This window comes from Molothrus ater, chromosome 5 (assembly GCF_012460135.2).
Source record: "Molothrus ater isolate BHLD 08-10-18 breed brown headed cowbird chromosome 5, BPBGC_Mater_1.1, whole genome shotgun sequence".
In the NCBI taxonomy this organism is placed as follows: domain Eukaryota; kingdom Metazoa; phylum Chordata; class Aves; order Passeriformes; family Icteridae; genus Molothrus; species Molothrus ater.
Genome location: NC_050482.2, coordinates 47,529,938 through 47,556,171, shown reverse-complemented (window position 1 = coordinate 47,556,171; position 26,234 = coordinate 47,529,938). Strand labels below are relative to the sequence as shown.

At 45.1% G+C, this 26,234-nt stretch overlaps 2 protein-coding genes across 4 annotated transcripts in view; one reads left to right on the top strand and one right to left on the bottom strand.

The window, feature by feature from the left end:
- GSG1 (germ cell associated 1) overlaps positions 1-2,597 on the top strand; it is a 90,206-nt gene extending 87,609 nt beyond the window's left edge. For all 3 annotated transcript variants that reach the window (XM_036400529.1, XM_054514841.1, XM_036400528.1), the window contains 2 exons: positions 117-228; positions 1,438-2,597. In XM_036400529.1, the coding sequence (XP_036256422.1) occupies positions 117-228; positions 1,438-1,750 (425 nt within the window). In that variant the 3' untranslated portion in view covers positions 1,751-2,597. The remainder of the gene's footprint in view (positions 1-116; positions 229-1,437) is intronic.
- On the bottom strand, positions 2,537-25,169 carry FAM234B (family with sequence similarity 234 member B). Its single transcript, XM_036400526.2, has 13 exons — positions 25,067-25,169; positions 18,415-18,807; positions 17,381-17,479; positions 14,949-15,137; positions 12,941-13,071; positions 12,099-12,246; positions 11,613-11,754; positions 10,843-10,986; positions 7,415-7,496; positions 7,051-7,206; positions 6,337-6,454; positions 4,981-5,207; positions 2,537-4,564 (listed from the first exon to the last, which is right to left on the bottom strand). The coding sequence occupies exons 1-13, from the start codon at positions 25,101-25,103 to the stop codon at positions 4,559-4,561; spliced, it is 1,872 nt and encodes a 623-aa protein (XP_036256419.1). The 5' UTR covers positions 25,104-25,169; the 3' UTR covers positions 2,537-4,558.
- Positions 25,170-26,234: the final 1,065 nt, after the last annotated feature.

Genomic DNA, 26,234 nt, shown 5'->3' with positions numbered 1-26,234 from the left:
AGTGTATTACTGTAGTCTTGGAATCTCAGCACTGGAGAGCCTGCTTTTCCACTCAAGGCTGAAGTATGCTGCTCTGGCTCCTGCTGTAACTTCTTTGCTTTGTCCTTTGTGTCCAGGTCTCCTTGGGATGGTGGCACACATGATGTACACTCAAGTCTTCCAGGCAACAGTTAATCTGGGACCGGAGGACTGGAGGCCACACACATGGGACTATGGCTGGGCATTCTAGTATGTGAGCTCTGAGGCCATCTTCACCCCCAGCCTTTAGAGCTTCAGCCATGCCACCTGCTTCCTCCTCCTGTCTTGACCTTCTGTGTGTTCCAAAGACAGGTGTACCAAGATTCTCCTACCACTAATCTCCTGTCTTTGCCTCACCCTGTTTTAATAAATGGTGGCTGAGCTACTTAAATGAATGGTTACCAAAGGAGTGGGAAAACAATGGGGTCACACTTGAACTGAATTGCCTTCAGCCTTGCTAACTAATTAGGCTTGCCCCTCTGCTGGTTTGCCCTGTTTGGTCTCAACTCTTCCCTGTGTGCAGAAGCCAGTGTCACACTTGTAATGATGCTTTCAAACACACCTTGTTTTTCTGCCGCTTTAACAAGTTGCATGCTGGTTTGGCATCTTCACTAACCAGTGTTGGGCCAAAGGGCCTATTCCTGCAACACCAACACCAAGCCTAGAGATGTGGGCAGAGCTCAGCCCCCAGCCAGCAGCCACACCATCTCCAGTGCTGGCCCAGCCTATAATGGCAGCTCACTGGAGGCCAAGGCCATCTTAAGAAGATACTACGTGCAGGAAGGAGGGAAAGCAGGCAGTACACCACAGGGTCACTTGTGAGCCAGGAAGAGGAGCTGTGAAAAGCAGGTGGCTCAGTGTGCCTTTCTCTAGAGGATAAAGCAGCCAAACACAGTGGACATGACATACCTGACCTGAAAAACAGTTGGGTGAGCCTTGCAGGTGCCCATGGAAAGTGCAGGTTCAATTTCAATGCTGTATTGATGATGACCGCATTGATTTTCAAACACTCCAGTGCCCTGTGCCACCCGTGGAGATGAAATGCCAGAATGGCAATTTGGTTACACTCAGGTAGACAAGCCTCATGCACAGTAAGACACTGAGCGTCCAGCAATACAGAACTTGCTTCCAAGCTGTGCTCCCTTGCTCTGACCAGTTACAGATGTTCCTGCTGCCCTTTTCCCTGTGTCACTCCCTTCCCTGTCATGGGGATGACCAATGTTTATCCCACTTATTTAAGAAGAATCCTGTGGTGGGATAACCCCTAAGAACTGTAATGCTATGAGCTTAGTCACTCTAGTTCATGTCTGTGCCCAGTAGATTCTGCCTGGCAAACCAGGGAGAATTGGGGTGTGTCATGGTGCTCCTTACCCTACATGGCTTTTCACAGCATGTGCTTCTTCTATGTGTCTCTGGCAGCATGGCCTGGGCCTCCTTCACCTGCTGCATGGCCTCTGCTGTCACCACTCTCAATACCTACACCAAGACGATACTGGAGTTCAAAAGGAACCACATCAAGGGATACGATGGGACCCTCAAGGATCACCCTCAGCACCACCAGTGCTTCATACAGCAAATAAGCAGCTACTATGAGCCCAAAGGCAAGGTCTTCCATTCAGTCTCTGAGGGAGTTGACTTCTACACTGATCTGCAGCAGAAAATACTCCAGAGGGAACCAGAGCTGGACCTGGATGAAGTCTTGGGCCAGACAACTGGGGAGGATCGCTGTTAGGGATGAGTGTACAGGGACAGAGCAGCGGGGTTTGGGAGGAACAAGAGCTCTGAACCAAGCACTGGCACCACTGGCAGGTTTTGGGGAGCTCTTCCAGGCTCTACAGGGAGTGAGGAGGCAGGCACTGGGTCAGGGCAACTAGAGTAGAAGTATGGGGGTCCTCCCTGGTCATATACAGTGTGATGGGTGCCCTCTTCTGACAAGGGTGAAACTGGAGGGACATGCTGGTCTCCAGCACTTTCAGAGTTGAGTCAGATGTCCTGATCCCAGTATTGCTCTGGGGAACAGATAGTCAGCACCATCCAGATGGCAAACTGCACTGCTGGGTGGTGTCACATTGCCCTTCCATCAGCACCTCCAGTTCAGTGCTATGGTGAAGGCCATCAGTGTTCATATTGGTCAGCTGTCACCCTCTCTGAACACCCTGCTTATTCTTAATTTCCAGGCCCAAACTCTTCTCCCTGCCCCCAGATTAAAAGTCCTGCTGCAGTAGGAATAGGGGATAGCTTTCAGACATCTCCTCCTCCCCCCATCTGTAATGACTCCCACATGTTCCCTTCTTGCTTTTTGCCCAGAAATCTCCCATTCTGAGCTACTTTGCTGTCTGCCTCTTTTTACTGTTTCTTCACAACCATTAAGAATTTGGCAGGACTTTTGCTTTTTATGTTACTTCTATTCATCTGTTCCTTTTTTGTCCATTGTAAAAATATTGCAAACAACCCCTGAATCAGAACCCCAAGCAAACTCATAATCTCTCAAAGGTGAAACACTGGTTCACATGACACATGACGCTGTACACAGTATTTATTTTGTTTCACTGCAGTTCAAATACATTTTTCCAACAATATACAGACAGACTCTTTATTCACAGTGGGGGTGGGGGGGCGTGTGGGCAGGGTGAATTCACATTAAGGAGGAGCTAACATCACTGCTCTTGAATATCAGTTCTCTCAGGAAGAATCTCAGAAGTAACTACTTAGGTAACAGCCAATTCACCTTTCCCAGCAAGGTGGTGGCTGGACAGGAGGGAAGGAACACTCCTGTTTAATCCCTCATACGTTACTGGTCCTCACACTTTCAGTCCTATTCTGCAGCTCTGTTAACTGACACTAGCTCTACTATAAACACTAAACCCTGTCTGGAGGAAAATGCCAGGCCTAGAGCCATTGCTACAGTTGTGCTAATATATACAAAGCTATTTACACAAAAATACCATTAAACATATACAAACTGTTCACAGCTCTGACATTAGGAGATCAGGGCCCAAAGACCAGCCTTGGGGCTTGCAGCTAAACCTGAAGGGCTATCCTGGAAGCTTTATATAGAAATGTGGGATGATGGAAAGGGTGATACAGCAAAGGGAGGTGTCAAGGGCCCAGGAGAGCTAACCCATGGCTAATGTGCCCATCTGGAAGGAGGGTTAAAGTCTGCTATCACCTCATAACTCATGGGGAAATGTGGGGAGGCTGGAAGGGCACGTGCTAGACAGAAAAGTCCTTTGCAATCCTCATCTCAGCATGGCTCTGTTTAATAACAAAGGCCAGGCTTAGAATGGCATACTAGGAAAGGAGTTCCTATATTGTTGCCCTAAACTACTGGTGGGGAACTACCAGGGCATCAAACTGTTTCACTTTTATATGGTCTTTTCTACTACAAGAAAATTCAAATGCAACAGAGAATGATAGCACACTCTGGGACACAGAGTGGAACACACCTAACACACTGTGAACAAATGTGTCCCAGGGGTAGCTTGCTCCTCCTGGAGCTGCACACAGGACTGGGCTGGCAAGGGAATGGCAATATTGAACTCAGGATAGGGTTAAAATGCACAGAAAAGCTTTCTAGTTCTGTCTCTGAACCTCTAAACCCTGGGGCAGCAGCGTAAGAATCAGCTTTTCTGTGACAAGACTGAGTGACTTTTACAGTGACATTTGGGATCTGCTGGGCCTCCTATCCCAAGGGGGCTGTGATACATTGGCAAAGGGAGATTCTGCCCATTGGACTGCAGTCTGATGTTACAGTGACAATGTGGGTTCTTACAAACTTTAAGGATGGAGAGAAATAAACTGTGAACCTTTCACTTCTACATCACCCACATATGCCTGAACTTGGTGTCCTGAACTTGGAACTGGGAAAGAAAGACACAAGTGTAAGGGGCTGGCAAATGCTGTGGGGACCATCTTTCTCTAGATCAGGTAATTCAGCCAGAGAACTAGCTTGTTTGTGAGTCTGGCAACAGCATGGACAAGAGAGCTGAGAGCACAGGAGAAGTCGTAGATAAGACTAAACCTGCAGGAGCCAGAGACTTCTCTCCAAAAATAAAAAGATTAAGGGTGTCCTTTAGCCACACCACTTGCCTTGACTCATCATGGCTCACTCTAGGCATAGAGCTTGTTAGACTGCTTGGGAACACTGTCTGGACATAAAAAGGTGTGTCCTAATTCTCATTCATAAATTAAACATACAAAAAATATACATACATTGTATAAATTAACACATATATATATAAAGCCTGATTTTATATATATATGTATATAACCTCTAAATTCACATTTCTGTGTTACCTGGAAGGAAGCATGCAAGAACAGCACACGGAGAGGGAGTTGCTGAGCAAGGTTTCTCTGGTACAGAACAGGTCTGCCTAGGACAAACCTGCCTCCAGCAGCATTCCCCAGACAGCTGAAGAAAGGGGAAGTGCTTTTAGACCCCATTCCCTCTATACAGCCATTTTCCTGAAGATACACAGAGCAGCTTCCTATATTCCCAGTGCAGGCCACAGGTCCAACCAACATCTGAGGAACCACCAGGCTAGAGCTGAAGAAGGAAAGGCAAACAAACATTAAAGCCAAAATCTATTATCATCCAGTCTGGAAAAGTAAAGTCAGCAACAGAACATGGGCACCACTATATGGAGGACCCTTGCTTGCCCATGTCAAAACAAGTGATCTCAGTCCCACCTCTCTGATCCCTCTGCAAGTCTCTCAGTCTCTTATGATCATCATCCCTGCTTCTTTCTAAGATCCTGTGCTGTGCTCAACTGCCTAAGTACATCTTTGCATCACAATCTGCCCATCTTATGCCCAAAGGGGCAGCCAGTCATCTTGCAAACAGTCATTTTGCATCCCACCAGTCTCCTTCCAACCCAAAGAGCACCTTAACTGCGTCTGTAGGGAAGAGATCAGATGTTTTCAAAGGCCTGGATTTCATGAGGGATTCCTGCACAATCTCACCTTCTGAGGAAAGTCAGCAAATTTCATCCGGGCCAGAAATCGCCTCACTTCTCCACGGCTGATTTTTGCAGTCCTGCTGTCCTTTAACCACACCATTCGGCCCTGACTCATCATGGCCCACTTCAGGCCCAGCTTGCTGACCGACAGAAATCCTGGCTGCTTTTCAGAGGTTGCAGTTGTTGTCACAGTGATGTGAAATGCATCCTTTTGGAGGTCATTAATTCCAACTGGTCCATCAGAAAAGGGCAAGAAAACAGTGGTGAGGAGGAAATGATTATGGTTCTTCCAAAAGAAATGTTATAGCCCTTACTCAATCAAAATATCCACGAGACTGATAGCATATTCAGTCTGACTTTACAATTCCATGTACTTTAGTTGATAAGGGAATATTATTTTAACATTTTTCCATGGATAGAAACTGAAATAGAGATCAGAAATGGAAGGGTTTGGTTCCAGGTTATGTTTTTGGGCTTGACATAGGATATGAGCATATTTCAAGAATACAGTTCACTCTCAGCTCTCCTTCCCACACCTGTTAGTAGCTATTTTTTACCTCTATAAAACTGGAAATTTGTAAAGCACTGGCAAATCAGGTGACTCCAGTGACTGCAGAATGATCTGTACAGACCTCAGAAATCCTAGTTTCTAAAAAAAACCCCTGTAACAATAGTATTCTATTTGTTCTTGCCTGAACTGTGTTTTTGATTCAAGTCCAATTAGATGTTATTACTATGCAGCAGTTTTTCTACACTTCCTGGCCTACTTCTCTTAGTTCTGGATGAACTGATCTTTTATCCCACACTCCCATGCACAAGAGGCTGGTTATTTGCTGAATTGCTTTAGAAAGAGCAAGAAAGTTGAACAGGGACTGTACAATCTTGTATAGATGTTAAATCCAGATCTACTTTTCCCTGAAAACACACTTATATATTTTGATTCCCCCTTACAAAAATAAAGAGGAAGTAGAACAGCTCCTATCCCAAAGAGCGGGAGATGACCAACAAAAGCAGAAGTGTATCTGAGGTGACAGAGAAAAGTCACAGAGTGATTTTTTATGCACAGCATTAAATTCAAAATAGCTCCATGGAAAGCAACACAACTTCTCTGGTGTAGAACATGCATTAAACCTGCCATTGCTTAAACATGTAAGAAACTTTGTGGGTGTTTTATTTGCAAAGTAGGGAGTGGACAGGATGCTCCTTCAGAAGGAAGATGAATCTTATTTCCCATTGTCATGCTATGTGTGGTGGACTTTTGGTGCTCCCTTTAAAGGCACAACTGCAGCCCATTGTTTCTCACAGCTACTTCTCTCTCTCTGTTTCTAGTCTAGGTAGTTTCTCCTCCATTTGTACTCACCTGCTGAAGCAATGACTTTGTCTGTTGCATTGGTGAGGTCCAGAAGGACTGTAGGAAAAACAGGATGGAGAAGGTAGAGGTGGTGCAGCCCTGGGCGCTCAGGTCTGAGACCAGGTTGCTGTCGGAATGAAAGACACAAAAACATAACAACTGTTAGCAAAGGGGAGTCCAGCTTTGTCAAAAAAATAAAGTTTTCTGACACTGTGTTGTTTTTACATGGATCAAAGAATGAAATCGTGTAGTTTTACAAAGATTAACTCCTGAAACCATTTTTTCCCTAAAACAGAATTTGCTCTACAATTTCTCTTTGATAAGGTTGAAATCTAGCTCTGTCATATGCAGCTTGATGGGCAAAGCTACAGTCTGGAAGTTTGAGTCTCAATGACAAACTGTGTGCCTGCACGGACAGAAGGAGCACTCTGGGCTGGGAACAAATCTGCAGTTACAACTCCTCAGTGCTGCATGAAAAAATGAAATTCACAAATTTTGGAGTTTGTGGATGCAAAATTTCTGTCAACAAAGCTTTACAATGAAGAATTTGCAAATGAAAATTCCTGTGTTCAGGGTCAGAGAAGTCAGAATGTCAAAGAAAGAGATGTCCCTGACAGCCTTCTCATATATTAGGTTCAAGTTCAATGACAATAGGCATAAGAGACAGACCATTGCATGTGCTCCACAGAGAAACCTCAAAGTGAAGAAAAGATGCATGCTTACCAAACTTCGTAACACAGGCTTGGTCTCATCAGCCCAGAAGAGAAAAACAGACTTCTTGTCCAAAGTCATGACTGAGAGTGCATCGAGTTGTTGCCTCTGCCATGGAAGTTCCTGGTTCCAAACAGGGAGGCCAGATTTGCCATCTATCACCACCACCTCAAGGCAGGGAGAGATTGAGCATTAATGGATGCCAAGGCAGAGGTATATGCAGAGCCCCCTTGCAGAGGCATGGCCTGTGTCCACACCCTAAGGAGTGCCGGCCAAAGAGAGGGCAAAAGCAAGGACCAGAGAATGTTTGTCGCTTTTTACCCAGCCTACCCCACTCCTGTGCTGCCACTGCCCTCCCTGCCTTCACCTGTTTTACCTTTTTGTTCCCATCTCCAGTCTGTGCTTGCAGCATGAAGTCCAGAGTTTGGTCAGCACCAAAATAACCTGGTACAGGCTGGCTGTAAATTTGGAAAAAGAAACACTCAGCCCCATGGTAAAAAAAAGTAATTTCAAATGGAGGCAGAATAGCTGCCTTCATCCTCCATTCTGCCTATTAAAATGACAGGATTTGTCAGGCTAAATAAGGTTCTTTCATTCACTCAGAACTATTGTGACTGTCAGGAATCATTTGTTGGTGGATCAGAAAAGTGTAAAATGGTAAAGTGGCCCATGGCGCTTTTCAGCCATTCTTCAGAGTTGTCTGTGTGGGGGGCATTGCTTGATGGGCTGTGTAGACATCTGTTTATCGCCCTGTACACTACTCTATCATCCTTTCCTTTGCATGAGAACCTGTACTGTTGTTGCTATAATTATATAAAATTACCCAGCCCTTCCAAAATGCACTGGCACATTTGGCCTCCTGCAGAAAGTGGATTTCCCAGGCTGCCTTAGCTGTGTGAAATGGATCTTAACAAACTCAACATAATTGTCAGCCCATGATTTCTTGTATTGTATTCTTACTGCTGGCAGGTTTACAAGCCTTTTGGTGACTTTAAGCAGGTTAAATGAAGTCCCTTCTCATCCTCTCCCTTCTGGGTGACATAACACATTAATATCTCTCATTATAACTGTTTTTTAACCATATTTCTTGCTTTTGGCTTTCTAAGCCTTGCCTCTGTCTTCCTTCAATTCACCACAGCTAGATGCACAATTCTAAATAAGCACAATTGAGTCCACAAATTTCACAGAACCAGAGATTTTATGGCAAGGCAGGATCAGAGTATATCCTCCCTCCTCCTATTTATGACAGATTTCTGTATTTCACCCAATTAACCAGGTATCAGTAGGCTGGCTTTGCCTCATCTTTGATGAGATGAATTCATCACTTTTCATGACAGTTAGTTCTAATGATTAATTTCACCCAAAGAAACATTCCTGCATCTTCATTCTCCTGAACATGAATGGCTTTTGCTCCAAGGCACTTGTTCTTGCTATGCCTGTTAGCTTCTATTTCCTTCACACGCTTATGAACTCACCTCTCAGCCTTCTCTTTGATCATATAAACTCAATAATTAAAATTTTCCATGCCAAAGCATTTTTTCCAGACCTTTTCCCAATTTTTTCCATCTTCCCCTTTAAAACATGCATGACAGAATGGTTCCTGAACAGTAATACCACAGCACCACAGTGGCTTGACTTTATACTTACGACATCAAACAATGTCATTTGCTTTACAGATACCTCTGGCAACCAGGTGTTGCCTTCAAGGCAGCCTCACGAGATACTCCTATAGCTTGAAAGCTCTCCAGTAGCAAAAGGAAGTAGCAGACAATTTTATCCTATGACCACAAACTCAAAACATCTCCTAAGGTGCCTCTGCCCTTATGGGTCACAGCCGGTGGCAGATCCCACAAATGGAATGCACACAAATGTAAGTACATCGGATGCTACCAATCAAGTGAAAAATCCCCTGGGCACTTGCTCAAATGAACCAGAAGGTTAGTAATTATTCTGCCCAACAGTAATCCCCCCAGCAACCTGCTATTAATCCTCTCTCATCTGAAACATCCATTTACAACACAATTTGCAACTGCTTACTCAATTTCATGGTCTCTGAACTTCGCCCTTGTTTTATGACTACTGATTCTCCTTTATGGTTTTCCAGGGATCTTGTCAAAAGTTATCTGGAAATGCAGCACATCTGCAGTAGCCATGTTGGTTTTCTCAGAAATTATTCCCACAGGTGTGGACTCAGTCTGCCTGGATGAAGTGGTGTGCTTGGGGCAGGTTTACCCAGGAAAAGGAGTGCTCACAGCTGGCTTTGTAAGCCTTTTTTAACAAGGAATTCAGTCTGTTTGACTCTGTGGTAACATCCCTAACCTGAATTTGATGCTTAAGTGGAACTTAAGTTCTAAAAAAATCCAAGCAAACCTCTTAATTAAATGCTTGCCCACAATACATTCAGTACAGTAAATTTTGTCTTTTTAACTCCGGGAAAACAGGTAGTCCAGGACTTTAGCACAGTAGCCTAGAACAAGAATTGCTTTCATTATTTTTCAATGACTATCTGCCAGCTCCTCTACATGTATTGTACTCTGTCCCTTGGGAGGTCAGGAATGGGAAAAAGCAGCAGCCTTGAATACTAGCTGCCCAGAGATGTCGTGAAGTCTCTGTCCTCAGAGATATTTAAAACATGACAGCACACAGCCCCGAGTAATTTGCTCTAGCTTGTCTAGAGTCTCCTTGAGCAGGTAGGTGGGATTAGGAAATCTCCAGAGGTGCATTCCAACCTCAACCATACTAGTAAAGAATGGTTTTCAACCCTTCTTGATCTGTGTATTCCAATTTATTGCTGCATCTATTTAGAAATTTCTTGTGTATAACTGATTCTACAGCACCTATGAAGTGGCTTTGCTTAGTCACTTCACACACACTTGCCCTTTAAACTCGATGCCAGACACATTCAGAAGTCTGCAGATTCTCGGCCCAAAACACTTCTAGTCCATTTCCTTTCCCCACAGCATGATCAACTAGCCATAACTCATTCCTAAAGTTGTGGCTTATGTCACCCATCAGCACTCAAGAATGTGGACATTACCTGAATATCAGAGATAGCTGAACACCCTTAATTTTTTTCCTTAATGAAGTTCCAGTGCCTTCTTCCCATTTATGCTCTTGACAGTTGGGTAAGACAGAGCTGAGAGATGCTCTCCTTATTCTCAATACTAGAGCAAGCAATTGTTTCCCATGTAATTTCCCTCAATTGTGCCTAACTGCCCTTTGCAAATATTTAATACTGGGAGTGCTGAAATTGCTGGTTATTACCAACCCACAAGATCTGGAAAATTACTTAATTTCCATGTGTGAAATTAGAGGATGAGCAGTATTATTTGAAGGTTTACATTTAGTATAGATGCTGACTGCCATCAAAATGCTCATTTTCAACTTTCAAGGAACATTAAGATCTCTGGGCCATACTCATTCACCTGCTCTAAATTTTTAACATTACTAATGTAACTGATCCCCTCCACTGAAGCCCTGGACAGCAAGTGGGCTGAATCACACATCAGTAATCCACTAAATTTCAATGCCACATTATTCCCATTACTTCAGTGTTGGGTACCTGAATCAAGCCCCTTATTTGTGATCATTCACAAGCACACAGCTCAAGTTCCCAGTCTTCTGTTCCTTGCTCCCCCTGCCCTCCTCACTTGGCTCAACAACACATACCTCCAGTACTGAGATTCCTCTTCAGACTTGGAGAATTACTGTCAATTGCTTTCTAAGGAACACATGTGCTTAGAACTGAAAGTTGGGAAATGGTACAGGAAGAAATAGGACAGAGAAATGTTCCCAGCAAGTAACCTGCTGATATTCTGCAGCTCCAGGGTCCAGCGGCGCTCCAGGTCCTGTCCTCTCAGCAGGATCAAGCTCTCTTTGGTTGTGATGAGCAGGTTGCTGCAATTTGTGTCAGGTGTCTTCACTGTCTGCAGAAAGTCAACACCCCCACTGGCACAAATGGAAAACAGAGGAGATCAAGGCTTGTATCTGCACATCTCAGCACTAGCTGCCTGTCCTGTGGCAATTCCTACAAAAGATGAGAACTATACTTGGAGAAGTCTATCTTTTCCCCAGTCATGTGGGCTCCTCAGTTAAGTGAACTAAATTCAAACATGGGGTCTTCTGAATATCATGAGTTACTATAAAAAGCATGAAGTTTGTGAGTTCACATTTGCTCCCTCCCTTTATTCACATCGAGGCCTGCCCCACGGTTTGGCAGTAAAGAAGAATGAGCTGAGAAATCCAGGCCCACACACACTGAGCTTCCCAAAGAGACTCCACTAGCTGGGAGTGCCTCTTTTTTTCCCTTCAGCAATGCATAGGGGGCTGAAGAAAGGAAAAAGGAGCAGCAGAAGCTAAGGACTCCCTTTTACGATACTCTGCACTTCTTTGGCTAGGACAACCAGAGGACAGGGAGGAAATGACAGGTTCCCCACAGTATTCCCCAGTTGTCAACTGGACAATGAAGAGAAGGGCAGTATTGAAGTAAAAGCAACCCCCTCTAGGAGCACTAATAAGTGCCTACCCTTCTCTTCCTCTCCCAGAAGGAGCAAGATGATAAGTCCATCTTGTACCTGTAAATGTCAATGAGCTCTGACAGGTTGACAGATCTGCGCTTTTCCCACTCTGGCTCCTCCTGCTGCAGCATTGAAGGAAAGTTGTCCCGGTTTCTGGCTTGGGTAAAGATATCCCTCAGGGCAACAGCCTGAACATTACCTGCCAGGAAGAGTAAAGATGAGGATACTGACTGCAAAAGGGAACCCAGTAGGACAGAGGGTAATTGGGGACCACTGCAGTTGTGGTAGAAGGCAATGAAATGCCCAGAGCTGGAACTTCCCTGGCATGATGTGCCTTTGGGAAACTCCTAAGTATTTGAGACTAGCAGGTATTGGTGCTCCTGTACTTTTCCACACCATGGCAGTGAGACCTGTGCTTTTGCCCTCTTAGATTTTACAGCAGAAGGCATAGCACAAGTATCCCAGGGACATTCTGGACCATTTTAGGTAAAACAGATGTTTTCTCAGGAAAGTGAAGTGCTACAGAGGCAAGGTGCACCTTACCAAAACCAAACAGGATGTAGATGGCTCCCCGGCTGGTGATGTGGACTTGGGGGCCAATCACTTTCCCTTCTCCATTGGTGCTGTATCTCACAGGCCCACCCAAAGCAGTTCCAGTCTTTCCTGATACCAAGATGAAAACCACATCAGGCTGCAAGGAGAGAGAGGCAGAGATTTTTATCAGTGCTTTCAAGCACCTCTGCACTCAGAATCTTCTCCCAACCCCATAGCATGAAGCTGCACTGATAATTTCCACCTCAGCAAGGTCTAGTGTTTGCTTTCTCTTTGCCCAGTCTGGCTTCCTAGGCATCTTAACATTCACTTTTTTCTCTTCACAGAAATGGATCAAATATGAAAGGGAATTCAAAAATCAGAGCTCCTCTAACAAAATCTATGTTAGAATTGTGGGGAGGCATGAGCATAAAGGAAATCTGCATCTGAATTAATCACACAATTAATCTGAATTAATTAATAAAAGAAAGTATTTCTTTCTTTTGGATAAGCTAACTGCTCCTTTCTCCAGAGATCCATCCCTACACTGCTGCTAAACACTCACTTCAAACCACACATTCACTGAACAGAAACAGATAATTCTCAAGTCTCAGTCAGGTGCAAATAATGACCCTTCTGTTCATTCCCAGCTGTCAAGAGTGCAGGTAGTGTCATTATTGTTTGATCTCACTGCTCTGAGCTACTGGAAGAAAAGGGGTGCTTTTCAGCAAAATCCAAGGGAATGAAAATTAGGGGCTCTTGCAGCTCTGGTTACAGTCCTTCCACATCAGTCTGTTTTTCCTCTACACAAATAGTAAAGGTCCTTCCAAACCTTGAGCAAGGACGTGCTGTACCTGTGTCTCTGTGAGAACCAGAACAACAATATCCCTAATGCCATCTCCATCTACATCTGGAAGAGTTGCAGCTGGTGCAGCCAGGATCCCACTTGAAAGATGAATGGAGTTCAGTGTCCAGATGGTCTTGCCTGCAGAAAGAACAGCATAAAAGAGACCTGTACTTGGGGAACCAGAGGGCATCCCTAGAGGGTTCCACAAAACCTTCTTGAAAAGGAAGCAAGAGAAATTATTTCTCCCATTCTGTGTGAAGGGGAAAGACACATCTACAAACTGAGACAAACTGCAGTGGAAAGCAAAATTCTTCTCCCAGCATTTCTTCAGATTGCCTTTGAGTCAGACCTCAAGTCCTGCTGTGCTTCCTTCTTAGCATCTCTATAAAAGACCTGATCCCTATATAATTTCTGAAACAGGAAAGAATATTTAAGGTTCACTTTAGAAAGGAGAACCCAAATGAGAGTGCTGCTCTGCAGGACAGCAGTTGTTTGCCTCAGCCAGCAGTAAAGGCTAGGTAAATGTGAGGAAAGGAAACAGATGGACAGTTCTGATACTCAGAGTGCAAATCTGTGTCTCAGTTAAATTCCCAGCAGCAAATTACCACTCCAGCATGACATGCTCACTCCACCTCAGGGGGAAAGCATGTTAACAGACATGATGTCAAATGGTTCAGCAGTCCAGCACGGACCCAGCTGGAAACCTAGTAAAACCAGACTTGCAAACTTGCAAATAAACATTAAAAAAGAAGGCAACAATTAAATTTGATGCTTTTAGTTTTTCATCATTCTTTTGCAAACACTTCTGTTTTAAAATTTTAAAAATGTTTTTCTGCTTTTAAAATCTTTAAAAATGTTTTTCTGTAGGATGGCCCTAAAAACAAAGTAAACCAAGGGCCAAACTTGTACATTACTACTGCTGGTAAAGGAGGCAGCTCATGGTCCTGACCATGCAAACACTGTGCAAGTAACCCAAGTCCCTAAAAGCATTTGAAAAGTGTGGGAAAACAGCTGGGGGTAAAATTATAGGAAACTTGAGAAGTTATATTCACATCCTAACAGAAGTTCTAACAGTATGGAAATAATAGGGTAAAATACAGTTGCTGCTCCCTGGATGGAATGTGATTGGCATGCCTGAAACCTATTCCACCATGACTCCACACATCCACAATCTGCAACCATAGCACCTACTAAAGGGGATGGAACAAAAGGTGGGGTGGGAATACCATGGCCAGACTGTAGAAATCCTTGCAGGGAGGGGAACTTGATGGTACTGTGCAGCTGATAAACGGCACAGCACCCCTCAGCCAGGGGAGATAAGAGAAGGTGTCTTGTTGCTGAGCCAGAAACTGTGGTGAAATTGTTGTCCTTGGATGAACTGGGTTCATTAAAACCTAACTGTAATATTAACAAACACCTCCATCCCAAAGTTACCCACCTTCAAGGTACCTTTTGGTTGATTCCAAAAGCAACCCTATACCTACCTATGGCTATTTCTGCCAATGAATTAATGTGGGAGAACAAACAGCAATCAGAGAATAAAGGTGTACATGATCAAGGGATTAAAAATGCAATATTCATTCATATCTAATCAATTCAACTATGGGCCTAACTTCTCTGCAAGGTTTCCTGGATGTTGTGTATATCCTTATGTAACTTCTCCAAGAATGCTGTTCAGCTTTGCAGTGCTGTTAGGTAGGTCCTGAGTTGTACCAGCAGCTCAATGCTAATGAGAACAGACTTTACATATTTTTTATGACATGGGGATGCTACAGGGTAAGATTAACACTTTGAAATATTCTGAGATGTAGGACAAAGATGCTGCCGCAGAGATGAAATGTTTTGGATTCTCTTATCCTGTGTAACTAGAAACACGTTACTTTTGACTCCATTCAGTGTGTCATGAAGTAATAGCCACCATGATGTGTCAGAACCAAATCATTCATGCTTATTAGTCCTTTAAAGTAAATAAAAAAGCAACAGCACATTTCTAATATGCTGGTAGCTGACTTTACCTGTGGAGGCACTGAGAAGGCTGAGGAATTTCGATGTTCCTGTAACAAGGCAGACAGGCCCTGCAGCTGCCCCCAGTGACAGCCCATTGCACTGCACACTTTGCGTCTCCTCCGGGAGCTGGATGGACCACAAGGTGCTGCCATTCATACCAGAAAGTGCCACCACAGTTACAGAGGGTCTAGAGACACCTAGAAGAAGCAGGAAAGAGAGAATATAATCCCTTGGTGTCAGATGGATTACTATGACCACATTGCCTTGGGTCCTTCTGCTGGAGATCCAGCTCTAGCTCCTGGAGCTGAGCAGTTCAGACAGACAAATCCACACTGCCTGAAAGCAAAGGTCAAATGTCACCTCATGGCTGAATTTCTCTGCTGCAGAGCCCAGCAGTGATCTCCAAACAAGTTGGGCTGAAAATCAACAGCCCAGAAAAATCATGAAAACCTGAGATCATTGCAAGAAATGTGGTCAGCTGGGCAGAGAGAACCAAGCTCCTGTGGACACTGTGCTCAGTTGTGGTGTCTTCCTCCTGTGAAATTTACTGCTGTCAAATTAGACTGATTATTCTTATCTCCTCTCCCTCAACAAAACACCTAGCACCAAAGGGAAACCTTAACTGACTCCCAAGACAGACGTCACCTCAGATGAAAGTGCTGGTTTGTCTGTAATTCTGGAGGCAACAGAGAGTGACTGGTGGTCTGAGAGTGCTTTCCTTTGTTTTCCAAAGGAGTTTCATTATTGTGAAAAACAGATTGAATGCAACCAATTGGTGGAACTTGGCATTCTTTTTCCAATTCACCGGTTAGCATAAAATAATTGTAAAATAAAGTAGTGTATGCTGTTTCAATTGACTGTTGGTTCTGATTCCAAATGTGATCAACTTGTAGCTCAGCCTGCCCTCAGACTTCAGTGTGGTTATTGTAATTAATTTCCACCTAGTATGGTCATATCACAACTTAAGATGAACTCCCACACGTTTCAAACTAACAACAGACCAAGACAACTTCTATCTCACTAGCATGTGACCTGATGACACAAAGGGCATATAAAGGCCACTGGCTAAACACAAGGCTGAGTCCAGTCTCTAAATCAAACTCATTCTCTTCTCAAACTGAAAATCATGTGGCTTGTGCTAAGGGGGTGCCCCAGATCAAGTTATCTTTGTTACATCGATAGGGACCAAGAACGACTAACTCCTGAATGCAGCTCACAGCTGTTGTGCCTACAAGCTGGAGAAACAGTTAACAATGTTGCAGATTACTCCACTGGGTGCCTATTCCAAGCTTATCTCTACTTGGCACTGTGTGAATGCTCCAAGCACAGGCTACAGGTAGCTGATATCCAACTATGTGAGTTTTGGATTGTGATCTGCTTACACCTGTTTTAGTGTGTGGTTTTTGTCTTCCAGCACAGCTACAACCCAGGATGCAACTAGGTATGACCAGTTTCATTCAGCGCATGCTGCCTCTATGTATATCTGGGATAAAAAATAAAAGCAATGTAATGGCAAAAATATAGGGTGCAAGTACAATTAATATAAATGGAATACAGCCTCTCTGTCAACCATGTCTTCCTTTCTCACTTATTTTTTAAGTTACTTTACAGTTTCCTCTATGTTCATAGGTTTCTTTTTAAAGGACTTGCTGTGAAATACCACAGGCCTTGCTTGGGCCATGGAGAAAGGCATCTTCCCTATCCTCTAATAATATTTTTATTACGTCTTTGAAGAGCCAAGGCATTTTGCTCCAAGAATTTTCTTCAGGTTGTGCAATGTATGCTTGCTCCCTGAATACATCTCTGAGGCAGAAGAGGTTCACCTGGCACCAGGCCATGCCAGCATAGACAGTTGCAGTACAGCAGGCAGCTGGGAACCTCCAGGGCTTCAGAAGCCCAGCGCAACAGGATGCCACCAGATCTGGCAGCCCTTGTGTAATGGTGGCCAGCATCAGCAGGTTCTGCTATGTTACCTGAAGGGTGTGAGGACTAACCAAAAAAGCAAAGCAGCCAGGAGGAGGAAGCAGGGCAACACCTCCTAAACAGCCAGGCACAGTAGCTGCCCCATTATCAGACTATTATTTGTGAATTAACAGCCTGGCAAGTATATGGAGTGACCTGGAGAAAAAGGCAGCAAAGTGAGGGTATTTCTAAAAACAAAGTGAAGTGTGCACAAATGCAGGACAAAGAGACAGAGTTGCCCCAAGATGAGGTAAGAGCAAACAGATGATGCTGACCAAAAGGTATAGGAGCACAGGCTTGTAATTAAAATTTTAAGCATGACCAACCACAGGCAGTTTTACACCAGCAGTTTTAAGGAACTCTGAAAAGAGCAATGCAGTGGATTTGCAGTGGCAGGGACTCTTCCTATGGGTAAGACAAGCATACAAAGGTCCCTACTGACACATTAAGAGGAATGGAAAGGAGCTGCAGTGCTTACCCATGACACTGGCATTCATCAAGGCAGTGAAGACAATGAGGATGTCAGGGAGGCCATCACCGTTCACATCACACAGCTCCAGTGGGGATAACACACCACCTGCAAAAATAACAGAGTTACTGCATGCCAAAAAGGCCACCCAGCTCATTTTTCACACTGGGAGAGGAGGGCTGGTCCAGAAATGAGACTTGTGCATTGACAAGCCTCACAAAGTCTGCCAAGGAACCACCAAGAGCAGGCAGCTCACAACATGGTAAGATCTTTAATTTCATGAAATGACAGAAATGTAGCATCTGGGTCAGAGAAGGGAAAGGAGAAATGGAGTAGCCAACAGAGAAAGATTCATGTTTCACACTTCCATTTCTGAGGCAATGTGGAGCCATGTATCTTATGAAAAGCTCGGATTTGGAGGCCAGGGGCAAAAAGCAAGGAGGCAGAGACATATGGAAATCCTGGCAGAAATTATTTCATAAAACAGTGTTACTTTATTGCAGAAACCAGAATGGGAGATACCAGTGACCCATACAGGATGACAAAAGATCTCAAATGTTGATTTATGGATTCAAGCAGGACTAAAAGACAATAGAATAGGGTTAGTTAAGCTAGTTAGAAGACACAAAGACTTCTATCCTTCTCCTGTTGAACATAACCACATACTTCAGCATGGAGGTACTGGTAAAGTCCAGGCTGTAGAAAGGGAGGCACTGTATTTTAAACTGGGCTGGGCCATCTCCATCTGGAACAGAGCACAACATCCAGACAAAAAGGCAGGATGGAAGAAGAGTCAAAATAATTTTTGATGCTGGCAGAAACAAAATTTTATGGCACTGTTATGTGCGGATGCCAGATTTCACATGCCTCAGCTTCAAGAGTGAGCAGGACACAGCCACCTGTCTGTTATTTTGGAGCATCTGCAGTGGTGAGGAAAGGCCTCTGCTCTGACCTGGCTCTCCCAGATAGGTCTCTCCCACCGATGCCCAGCCTGGGAGCTGCCACCTCCCCCATGCCAGATGCTGTTCCTGGGGCTTTCTCACCTGCTCCCTGACCTAGGTTGCGGTTCCAGGTGTTATGCAAGTCTCTAGGGGGACAGGGAATTAGAAATGCGCACACCAGCACAAGAATCATCGAGATCACCACAGTGAGCAAAAAGATAGCAGTGCGCAGGTATGGCATGAGGGAGGGAGCAGCCTTCTGCTCCAAACTCCCAGCTGTCTCGGCAGGATAACCCTCAGGAGCGCTCTCAGACGTGTGCTGCTTTGTCATCCCGACCTCCACATCAGAATCAGGGTCCTGCATCTCTTCAGGGGGGCTCTTCCCATTCTTGACCCCCCCATTCTTCTGGATGTTGAGTACAAGGTCATCTTCACTTTCATCACTGTCAGCCTGAGTGAGGGGATCATATTCCCCAAGGTCTGGGCTCTTCTTTCCTGAGAAGAAAGATGGAGAGAGACAATAAACATGAGTTTTTGCAGGATCTCAGTGGAGACAAGGCTGCAGTGGAGAGTGATACAGAAGGGATGACAGAGTAGTCTGGATTTTGCATGGCTCCAAGTGAGAAGTGTGAGAGAAATCAAAGGGTCTCTCTCTCCATGGTTCACAGTAGCATGTGTGGGAGAAAAGATGCTGACAGCTTATTTTACTCAGATATGTGTGTGTATACATATATGTATGTGTATGCATGCATCTATATGGAATTCATGGCTGATTTAATTCTAATACTTTCTTGATTAGCAATGAAACATGAAGTGCCAGAACCCAGGACATCTTCTCTAGCTGTCCTGGATAGCTCAAGCTGCTGCCAAAAAGCTCAGAGACCTTGGCACAGAGCCCAAGACACCTGTGACTTTGATTTTGACCCATAGAGCAAATTACCACCTTTATATGAAGAACTACAAGTCAAAAAAGTTTAAGCAGAATAACAGTCTGTCACAGAGTGAAAAGTAAATTTTTAGAGTTTTAGAATAGAAGCTCAGAGTCCCAAGATAAAAGAATTTAAGTGTGCCCTGTCCTTCTTCTTTCTCCTTCCTAGCCTCCATCTTCCCAGTGATGTTAGCACTTTTAGATTAGTCTAAAGTAGAAACTCACTGTCTAACATACATGATAAGTATTAAGAAGCTATTGTAAATAATGTACACGTAGTTTTTAGTATGAAAGACAACACCACCTCTGAGGGCGGTCAGTGTGCCTCTGTCTAACCTGCTAAACAGACCTCAGCAAACCAAAGAAAGAATGTTACACATAAGAAATAAACAGCCTTAAAAACTACAGCTGAAGAATCCTGACTCCTTCTTCCACTGCCAAGCTAAGAAAAGAGACTTGTACGTATCTCAAAGTCACTCTGACCAGCAGAAATCCCAAGAATGAAGTCTCCCTGAAGATGAGGGGAAAGAAATTTTGCCCCTTTGGCCCAGTAACATGCTGACGTCTGGAGGAATCAGGGTGTTCCTTCAAGACACCACCTTCTCTGCATGGCTCAGTTCTGCAAAAGGGAATGCTCCAACCCCTGCCTGAAGCAACCACAGTGCACCTGCTCTGTTCCTGCTCCCAGCAGAGCCCACAGCCTGTGCTTAGCCTGGCCAAGACAGATAACTTGGTACTGATCCCTTCAGGTGGTGGTGCAGGAAGGCAGCTCACCTTTAGGTGTCTCCTGCACAGGTGCCCAGCACACACAACCTGCCCCAAGCCCTGGACAGACACAGGGAGTGTGGTGAGGGCAGGTGTAGAGCTGCTCACAGACCCTGGCCTAAGGCCAGCACCATCTGGTTATGGGGACAGCAAAGATCATGCAGACTCACTGCCCCAAGCTACGAGTCCAGCGTCACGTCTCAGGGAGCTGCCCTGTGCCACAAGGCTGGGGCATGGAGCCATGGCCAACGCTCTGAGGATTACAGAGTCTCAGTCTGGTTCTCTCTCTCTCTGATTACAAGGTGGGACCTTGCTATCCCAGGTATCTGTCTCATTTCCTTTTGTTTAAAGCTGATCTGAAACAGGAACTGGCTGGTGCCTGAAGATTCCTGAAGTGATACATGCAAGGCATAACTAATAAGCAAAAATATGCAAGCTGTAACCCCTCTCAGACACTAAGATGATGGGAAGGCTTTACAAAGCAGAAATTTTAGGGCTTTCATGATTATTCCTCCTGACTAAGATAGTACACCTTACTTCTGGTTTTCCTGCTAAAGACACTCAAGTTACAGATGTACTGTAGTACCTAGCTAGTGCAACACAGCTATTTTGCATAAACTAGAGTGTATTTTGCAGCACATGTATCCTAGTTCTTCCTCATTTCTCACCCCACAAAAGGACCTTCACTCTCCCTTGGTCTACCACTTACAAGTGGTATTCAGCTTCATTTTTAGGACTTAAGAAAAACTTACAATCCCACCAAAAATTAAATGCCCCACATTAGGTGGAACAACCAGGACAACTCACCTACACTGAAGAGAAGGAAATAAAAATATCCAACACGTTCACATATCTAAGACAGACTCTTCCTTTTTGAATCAGGGGTTTCTACAAAAGACTCAAAAACCTGGTGTACATATACACTCCAAAAAACAGTTCCTTGTGGAGGCAGGAACCAAGAGATACTGCATTTCTATGGATTGGTCTGGTGTATCCCTGTGACACACTGCTTTGTTTCACATAGCTCTGCTCTAAACATGTGCTCAAAGTGTGGGCTTTTCAGGAACTCCTGATAACCTTGGCTCCACCCCATAAGTGCACAGAAGGCCACCGACCCTGGTGGCACACAACTCTCTGCTCAGAGGTTGCAGTGTCATTTCACAGGTGTGTAATACTGTAGGTTGTGCTAAAAAGTGCCTGAAAGACTACTCAGTTAAAGCAAAAAATTCCAGAGAGGTCTCGCTGCCAGTGTACTTGCAGCTTCTCATGACAGATCCAGATGTGCCAGCTCAAGCCAGGTCAGAATGGCATGAAAAACAAACGTGGCTGGCCCAAGAGTAAATGGTATTATGCCTGGGAAGTCAAAGTCAGACAGTTGTGTTAACTAGACTGCTCCCAGTTTTGGAAACTGGTGACTTTTGAGTAAAACAACTCAAAGAATAATTATGCTTTACATATACTATGTTTTGTTTAATTATTTTAATTCAAACAGTCAACCAAAAGACTGGAACCTGCTGATCATTCTTGATGCAACTGAAAGCACTGGTATGAATTAAATTTATCTGCAACAGTTTTGTTCTCCCTTTCTGGAGACAGAAAGGACCTTGAAAATATGGCTCACCCACTCCTTGAACTGGCAGAGACTGAGATGCTGAGATTGACAGTGGCATCAACCACAACCTGCAACAGGAACACATGCCCTACTGAGAACCACTGAGCAGCAGCTACAAAACAGCTACTACACAGTAATGACAGCTTCTGATGATCTACATAGCTAAGAATCTGAAGAAGTATAGGAGAGCTATAAGGCAGAGAGCTGCTCAGTCTCAATTCATGTCTAAGCCAGAGTAGGAATCAGAAACTGGCACACCTTCACCTTATCTTTCCCCAAAAAGTTATCCAGCACACCCACAAGGCACAGCCATTCACTAAACTCAGGCATAAAGTGCCCTGAGTTTTGGGTTTTTTTAAGCCAAAAGAAGGGAAGACATTGCCCTTTAAGAAGGGCTGTTGGAGCACTCATCTAGCACATGCAAAACCCAATTGTATAGCTCATCTCAGAGGATTCAAACACTTATCTCCTACTGTTCAGAGAGAGCCTTAATCAATCTGTAGATGTTTTGGGAATGTATTTGGAATGCTGGCAAGCATGTGCTCTCCTCAGCCTCCCAAGGCTGTTCTGTGCAGAGAACATGTAAATCATGATTCACCTGGCTGGAGGGAGACCAGAAGGAACATGACTCCTCATCTGAGTTTTAGGTCACTAGCTGTGGGAAGGAGGTATAACACAGCTGACTTTAACTAATCACCCCCAGATGATTTTTCAGCAGAAAAGCACAAACAAACATAAAAACCAGTAAAGAATGTGTGAAAACACAAGTCTCACACCTTTTAGAGAATGATGATTTATTTTTAAAGTGCTTCAGAAGTCAAATTCTTTCATTTCTGGTTAACAACAAGGCTCAGGCTGGAGAACAGTTTGTCCATCAACAGAAAGCTAACACTGCCTCTGTTGCAAGCAACCAGCTGTCAAGGAATACACACAGTTTTCAGTTTTCCATCATGGAAGTAGAAATGGTAAGATCTGAGCTGGCCTCTTGGTGAAACTCTCACCATATGCCCTGAAAGGATAACCATTGTGTAGCCTTCATGAGAAGTCATTCTCTGTGCTAAAGCAAGCTGCAGTTCTGTGGTCTTATGTAGGTACCAGGTCTGTGTAACTCACACTTTGTTATCTGTCCTCCAAAGAGACTCCAAGTGTATACAAACCTTGCATCCACCTCACAGGTATGGAGTTAGTATCAGCAAAGTCAGTTTCCCTATAGCTCTGTGTTCCCTCCCTCCTACGGGTAGAGTCAACAAAGCATCCTCTGTTCTGACCTGCTCTAAATCATATTCCACTTTTTCCATGGCATCAGTGATAAAACAGAGGTTCCCATTCAGTGGCCTGTGGTTACAATCAGAGCAAGTTACTGGTCACATCACCCTGGATTTCCTTTTTCTTTTTCCAGCCACTGTAAGAAAAAGCAAATACCTATGATTTCGATGGAGGCTTTCAAAGACAGAACTGAGGGGAAATGCCCCAACTTATTGGCTTTCAAGGGCAGCAGGTCTCTAAATCACACTTATGACTTGGAAAATCCCCATGTATTTGCCAAATGCTATTTTCACACAGGCAACTATTGCAGTAGAAGAATGTGACCTCTCAGTGAAGAACAAAGGATCATCGTGCGACCACGGTCTGGAAAGACGGCACCCATTAGGTGATCTGTGTTCAAATAAGGTCCCAGTGACAATTAATTATTCATTTCTTGTGCTGATGGCTTCAAAGATATTAATTGTAATTTTATTTTTCCTGGTTTCGACTGATGGGGAAGGCTTTTCTTTGCACTCACTTGGGAGTGAAAATAGTAGATCTTGGACTTTAGATGACTGCAATGTTCAGTGCATTATTCCAATGATGGCACAGTGGTTCCAGTACCTGTTGTACTAATTTCGTGTCCTGCTTATTTTTCTGGCATTTGACAGGCACCAGTCACTGGGTACTGCAGACATATTTCTAAGACCATACTGATTTTTAATTAATTTAATGAGATGCAGCAAAAAAAAAACCAAACAGATATAGCAATAGGCTTTCTGCTTTCTCATTGCTGTTGGAAGCTGCATTTCTCAATAATTAAACACACAAGAAAGGCATGATCTCTGCAGTTTAACCTGAGGATTGATGCAAGAACTGTTCTCTTAAATGCAGTTGCAAGGCCTGTTACAATCCTTTTCCAAATCAGTGTTTCCCAACAGCAGATATCAAATAGATCATGCTGGTTCCAAAGGTCCCAGAAGAGATCTGCACTACTTATTGCAGTTCCCCATTGGTCACGCCCTAATGCACACACCTACACCTACCAGTTTGCACTCGTCCTACACAGACTTCTTCATGGGAATGTATTCCCTCCCATTTAGACAAAGGTGTATATATATATATATATATATATATATATATATATATATATGTGTATGTATGTATAAAACAAGGAAGAAACCAACTTGCAAACAAAATTTTTCTGAATGAGACTCAACAGACACCACACAAACTAAAAGTAATGACTCCTGGTAAGGGTTACAATGGCAGGAAGGACCTTCATGGACTGATGGAGGAAGAAAGGATGATGAGTGCAGCCTCTCGGGCTGGGGCCATGCAGGACCATGTGTTGTGTAGTGCCAAGGAGAAGCCCTCTCCAGCAGCACACAGCTGGGCCCCGTCTCTGTCCCAGGGCTGTCCCAAAGGCAAGACAGGTTAGGAAGAGCAATGAGCTCTTCCCATTGAAGGTTATGCAGCCAGGTGCATTGGCACCGTCTACAGTACATCCAACAGCAACTAGCATGCTCCCAAGATCTGGTTTGGCAAGGTATTTTAATTCCCTTTTAATCTCCTTACTGAAGAGAATGGCTGTTTGACTGCTGCTCACAGCACACAATAGCCCCTTATGCTTGAATATCCTTTCATCTCGCTGAAGATCTCTGGCTGGAAGGTGCAGAGGCGGCAGGCAGGCTTTAAACATTTACCTGGGTAATTGCACTGGCACTTACCGAGCTCCTGGCCTGGCTTCTGTGGGCAAAACCCGGCAGGAGCGGATCGGAGAGGTCAGCGCTTCCCTTCCTCCCGCGCAGACCCCTCACAGGGCCGCGGCCCAGGCCCCCCTCTGCCACACACGACGCCCTCCGAGCCCCGAGACGCTGCCCCGGCCCCTGTGTCCCTCCCTCGGCCATGGAGCCCGCCGGCCGCCCCTCACCGCCCGCACCGCCGGGCCTAACCCCACATCGCCACATCGCCACATCGCCACATCGCCACATCGCCACATCGCCACATCGCCACATCGCTATGGCAACGCGCCCGCAGCCCTGGGGCAGCGGCACCCGCGCCTCCCGCCATCAGGCCTGCCCCGGCCGCGGCTGCCCCTGCCCGGCCCGGCCCGGCCCGGCCCGGCCTGGCCCCGCCCGGCGCAGCGCGGCCCGGCCCGGCGCGGCCGGCGCTCGGTCAGTCCCCGGGCGCGCAGCCCTTACCCGGCAGCTTCAGCGCCCGGGACAGCACCGTAGCCATGCTGGACACGGCAGTGCGCTCGCGCGCCGCCCCGCGCCCCGCGCCGCCCCGCGGCCTGCTGGGAATTGTAGTTCCCCGGCGGGAGGGGAGCCCGCGCCCTCCGTGCGCCCGGCGGGCTGAGGGGCAGAGACCTGCGGGGAGGGACGGGCCGGTGGCAGCCAGCCGTGAGCCGGGACAGCCCAGATGTCCGCAGCCTGCCTGCGCGACTGTGTGGGCACAGACCGATGGGAAATAGGCTTGTCATCCTGAGTGGTTTGCACAGAAAGTGCCCGTCCCCTTAAATTATTGTTGCTATAAATATATGCCTTTCATTCTTGGAAAGTTTTTGGTTGGCAGAAATCTAGTTGTTTTCTTTTTATTTTGCAATTTCATTTTGCAATTTTATTTTGCAATTTTATTTTGCAATTTTATTTTATTTTATTTTATTTTATTTTATTTTATTTTATTTTATTTTATTTTATTTTATTGTTGTCGTTGATTAATTACAAAAGATGGCCAGGCTGTTTTCCAAAGCTGTCCTCAGTCGTCACCGCAGCCTTCCGAGGCGAGTGAATAAGTGAACTCTCCCTTTCCCACAAGCGGGAAGTTGAGCAAGGAGGGTTTTGTGGCTTCCCCAAAGCCACGAGGCTTCCTGATTCCCAGGCCCACACGCGGGCCCTCCAACCCTGCCACTTCTTCAAGTCATGATTTGTGTGAGAGCTCACAAGTCAACGTCCTCTGTCGCTGAATGAGAGGAAGGAATATTGGCCAGATTCGTCAAAAGAGACTCTGCCTGGCTAATGAACACATCATGTTTCCTCAGCATCAGCTGCTTGCTTTCCCCTGTTTCAGGTGCTGTTTCTGCAAATAATGAACTCACTCTTTCATGTCCAGCTCTGTCCTGGAACTCCTTGCATAGTAACAATAAGGAGCAGAAGAGAGACACCAAGTGGTCTACTTGGTGAAGAGAGCTTTTTTGGTTTTTTTTCCAGATATGAACAGGAGAGAGAATAGTTCTGATCCAAAATCTTTTGGTACCAGAGGGTTTTTTTCCACTGATGTCACCAGGCTTCAGAGAGAGACCTTCCTGAGGACACAGCACTTGCGGGGGCAGTCCCAGGTGGCAAACTCTGGAGAAGCCATCACAGCTGT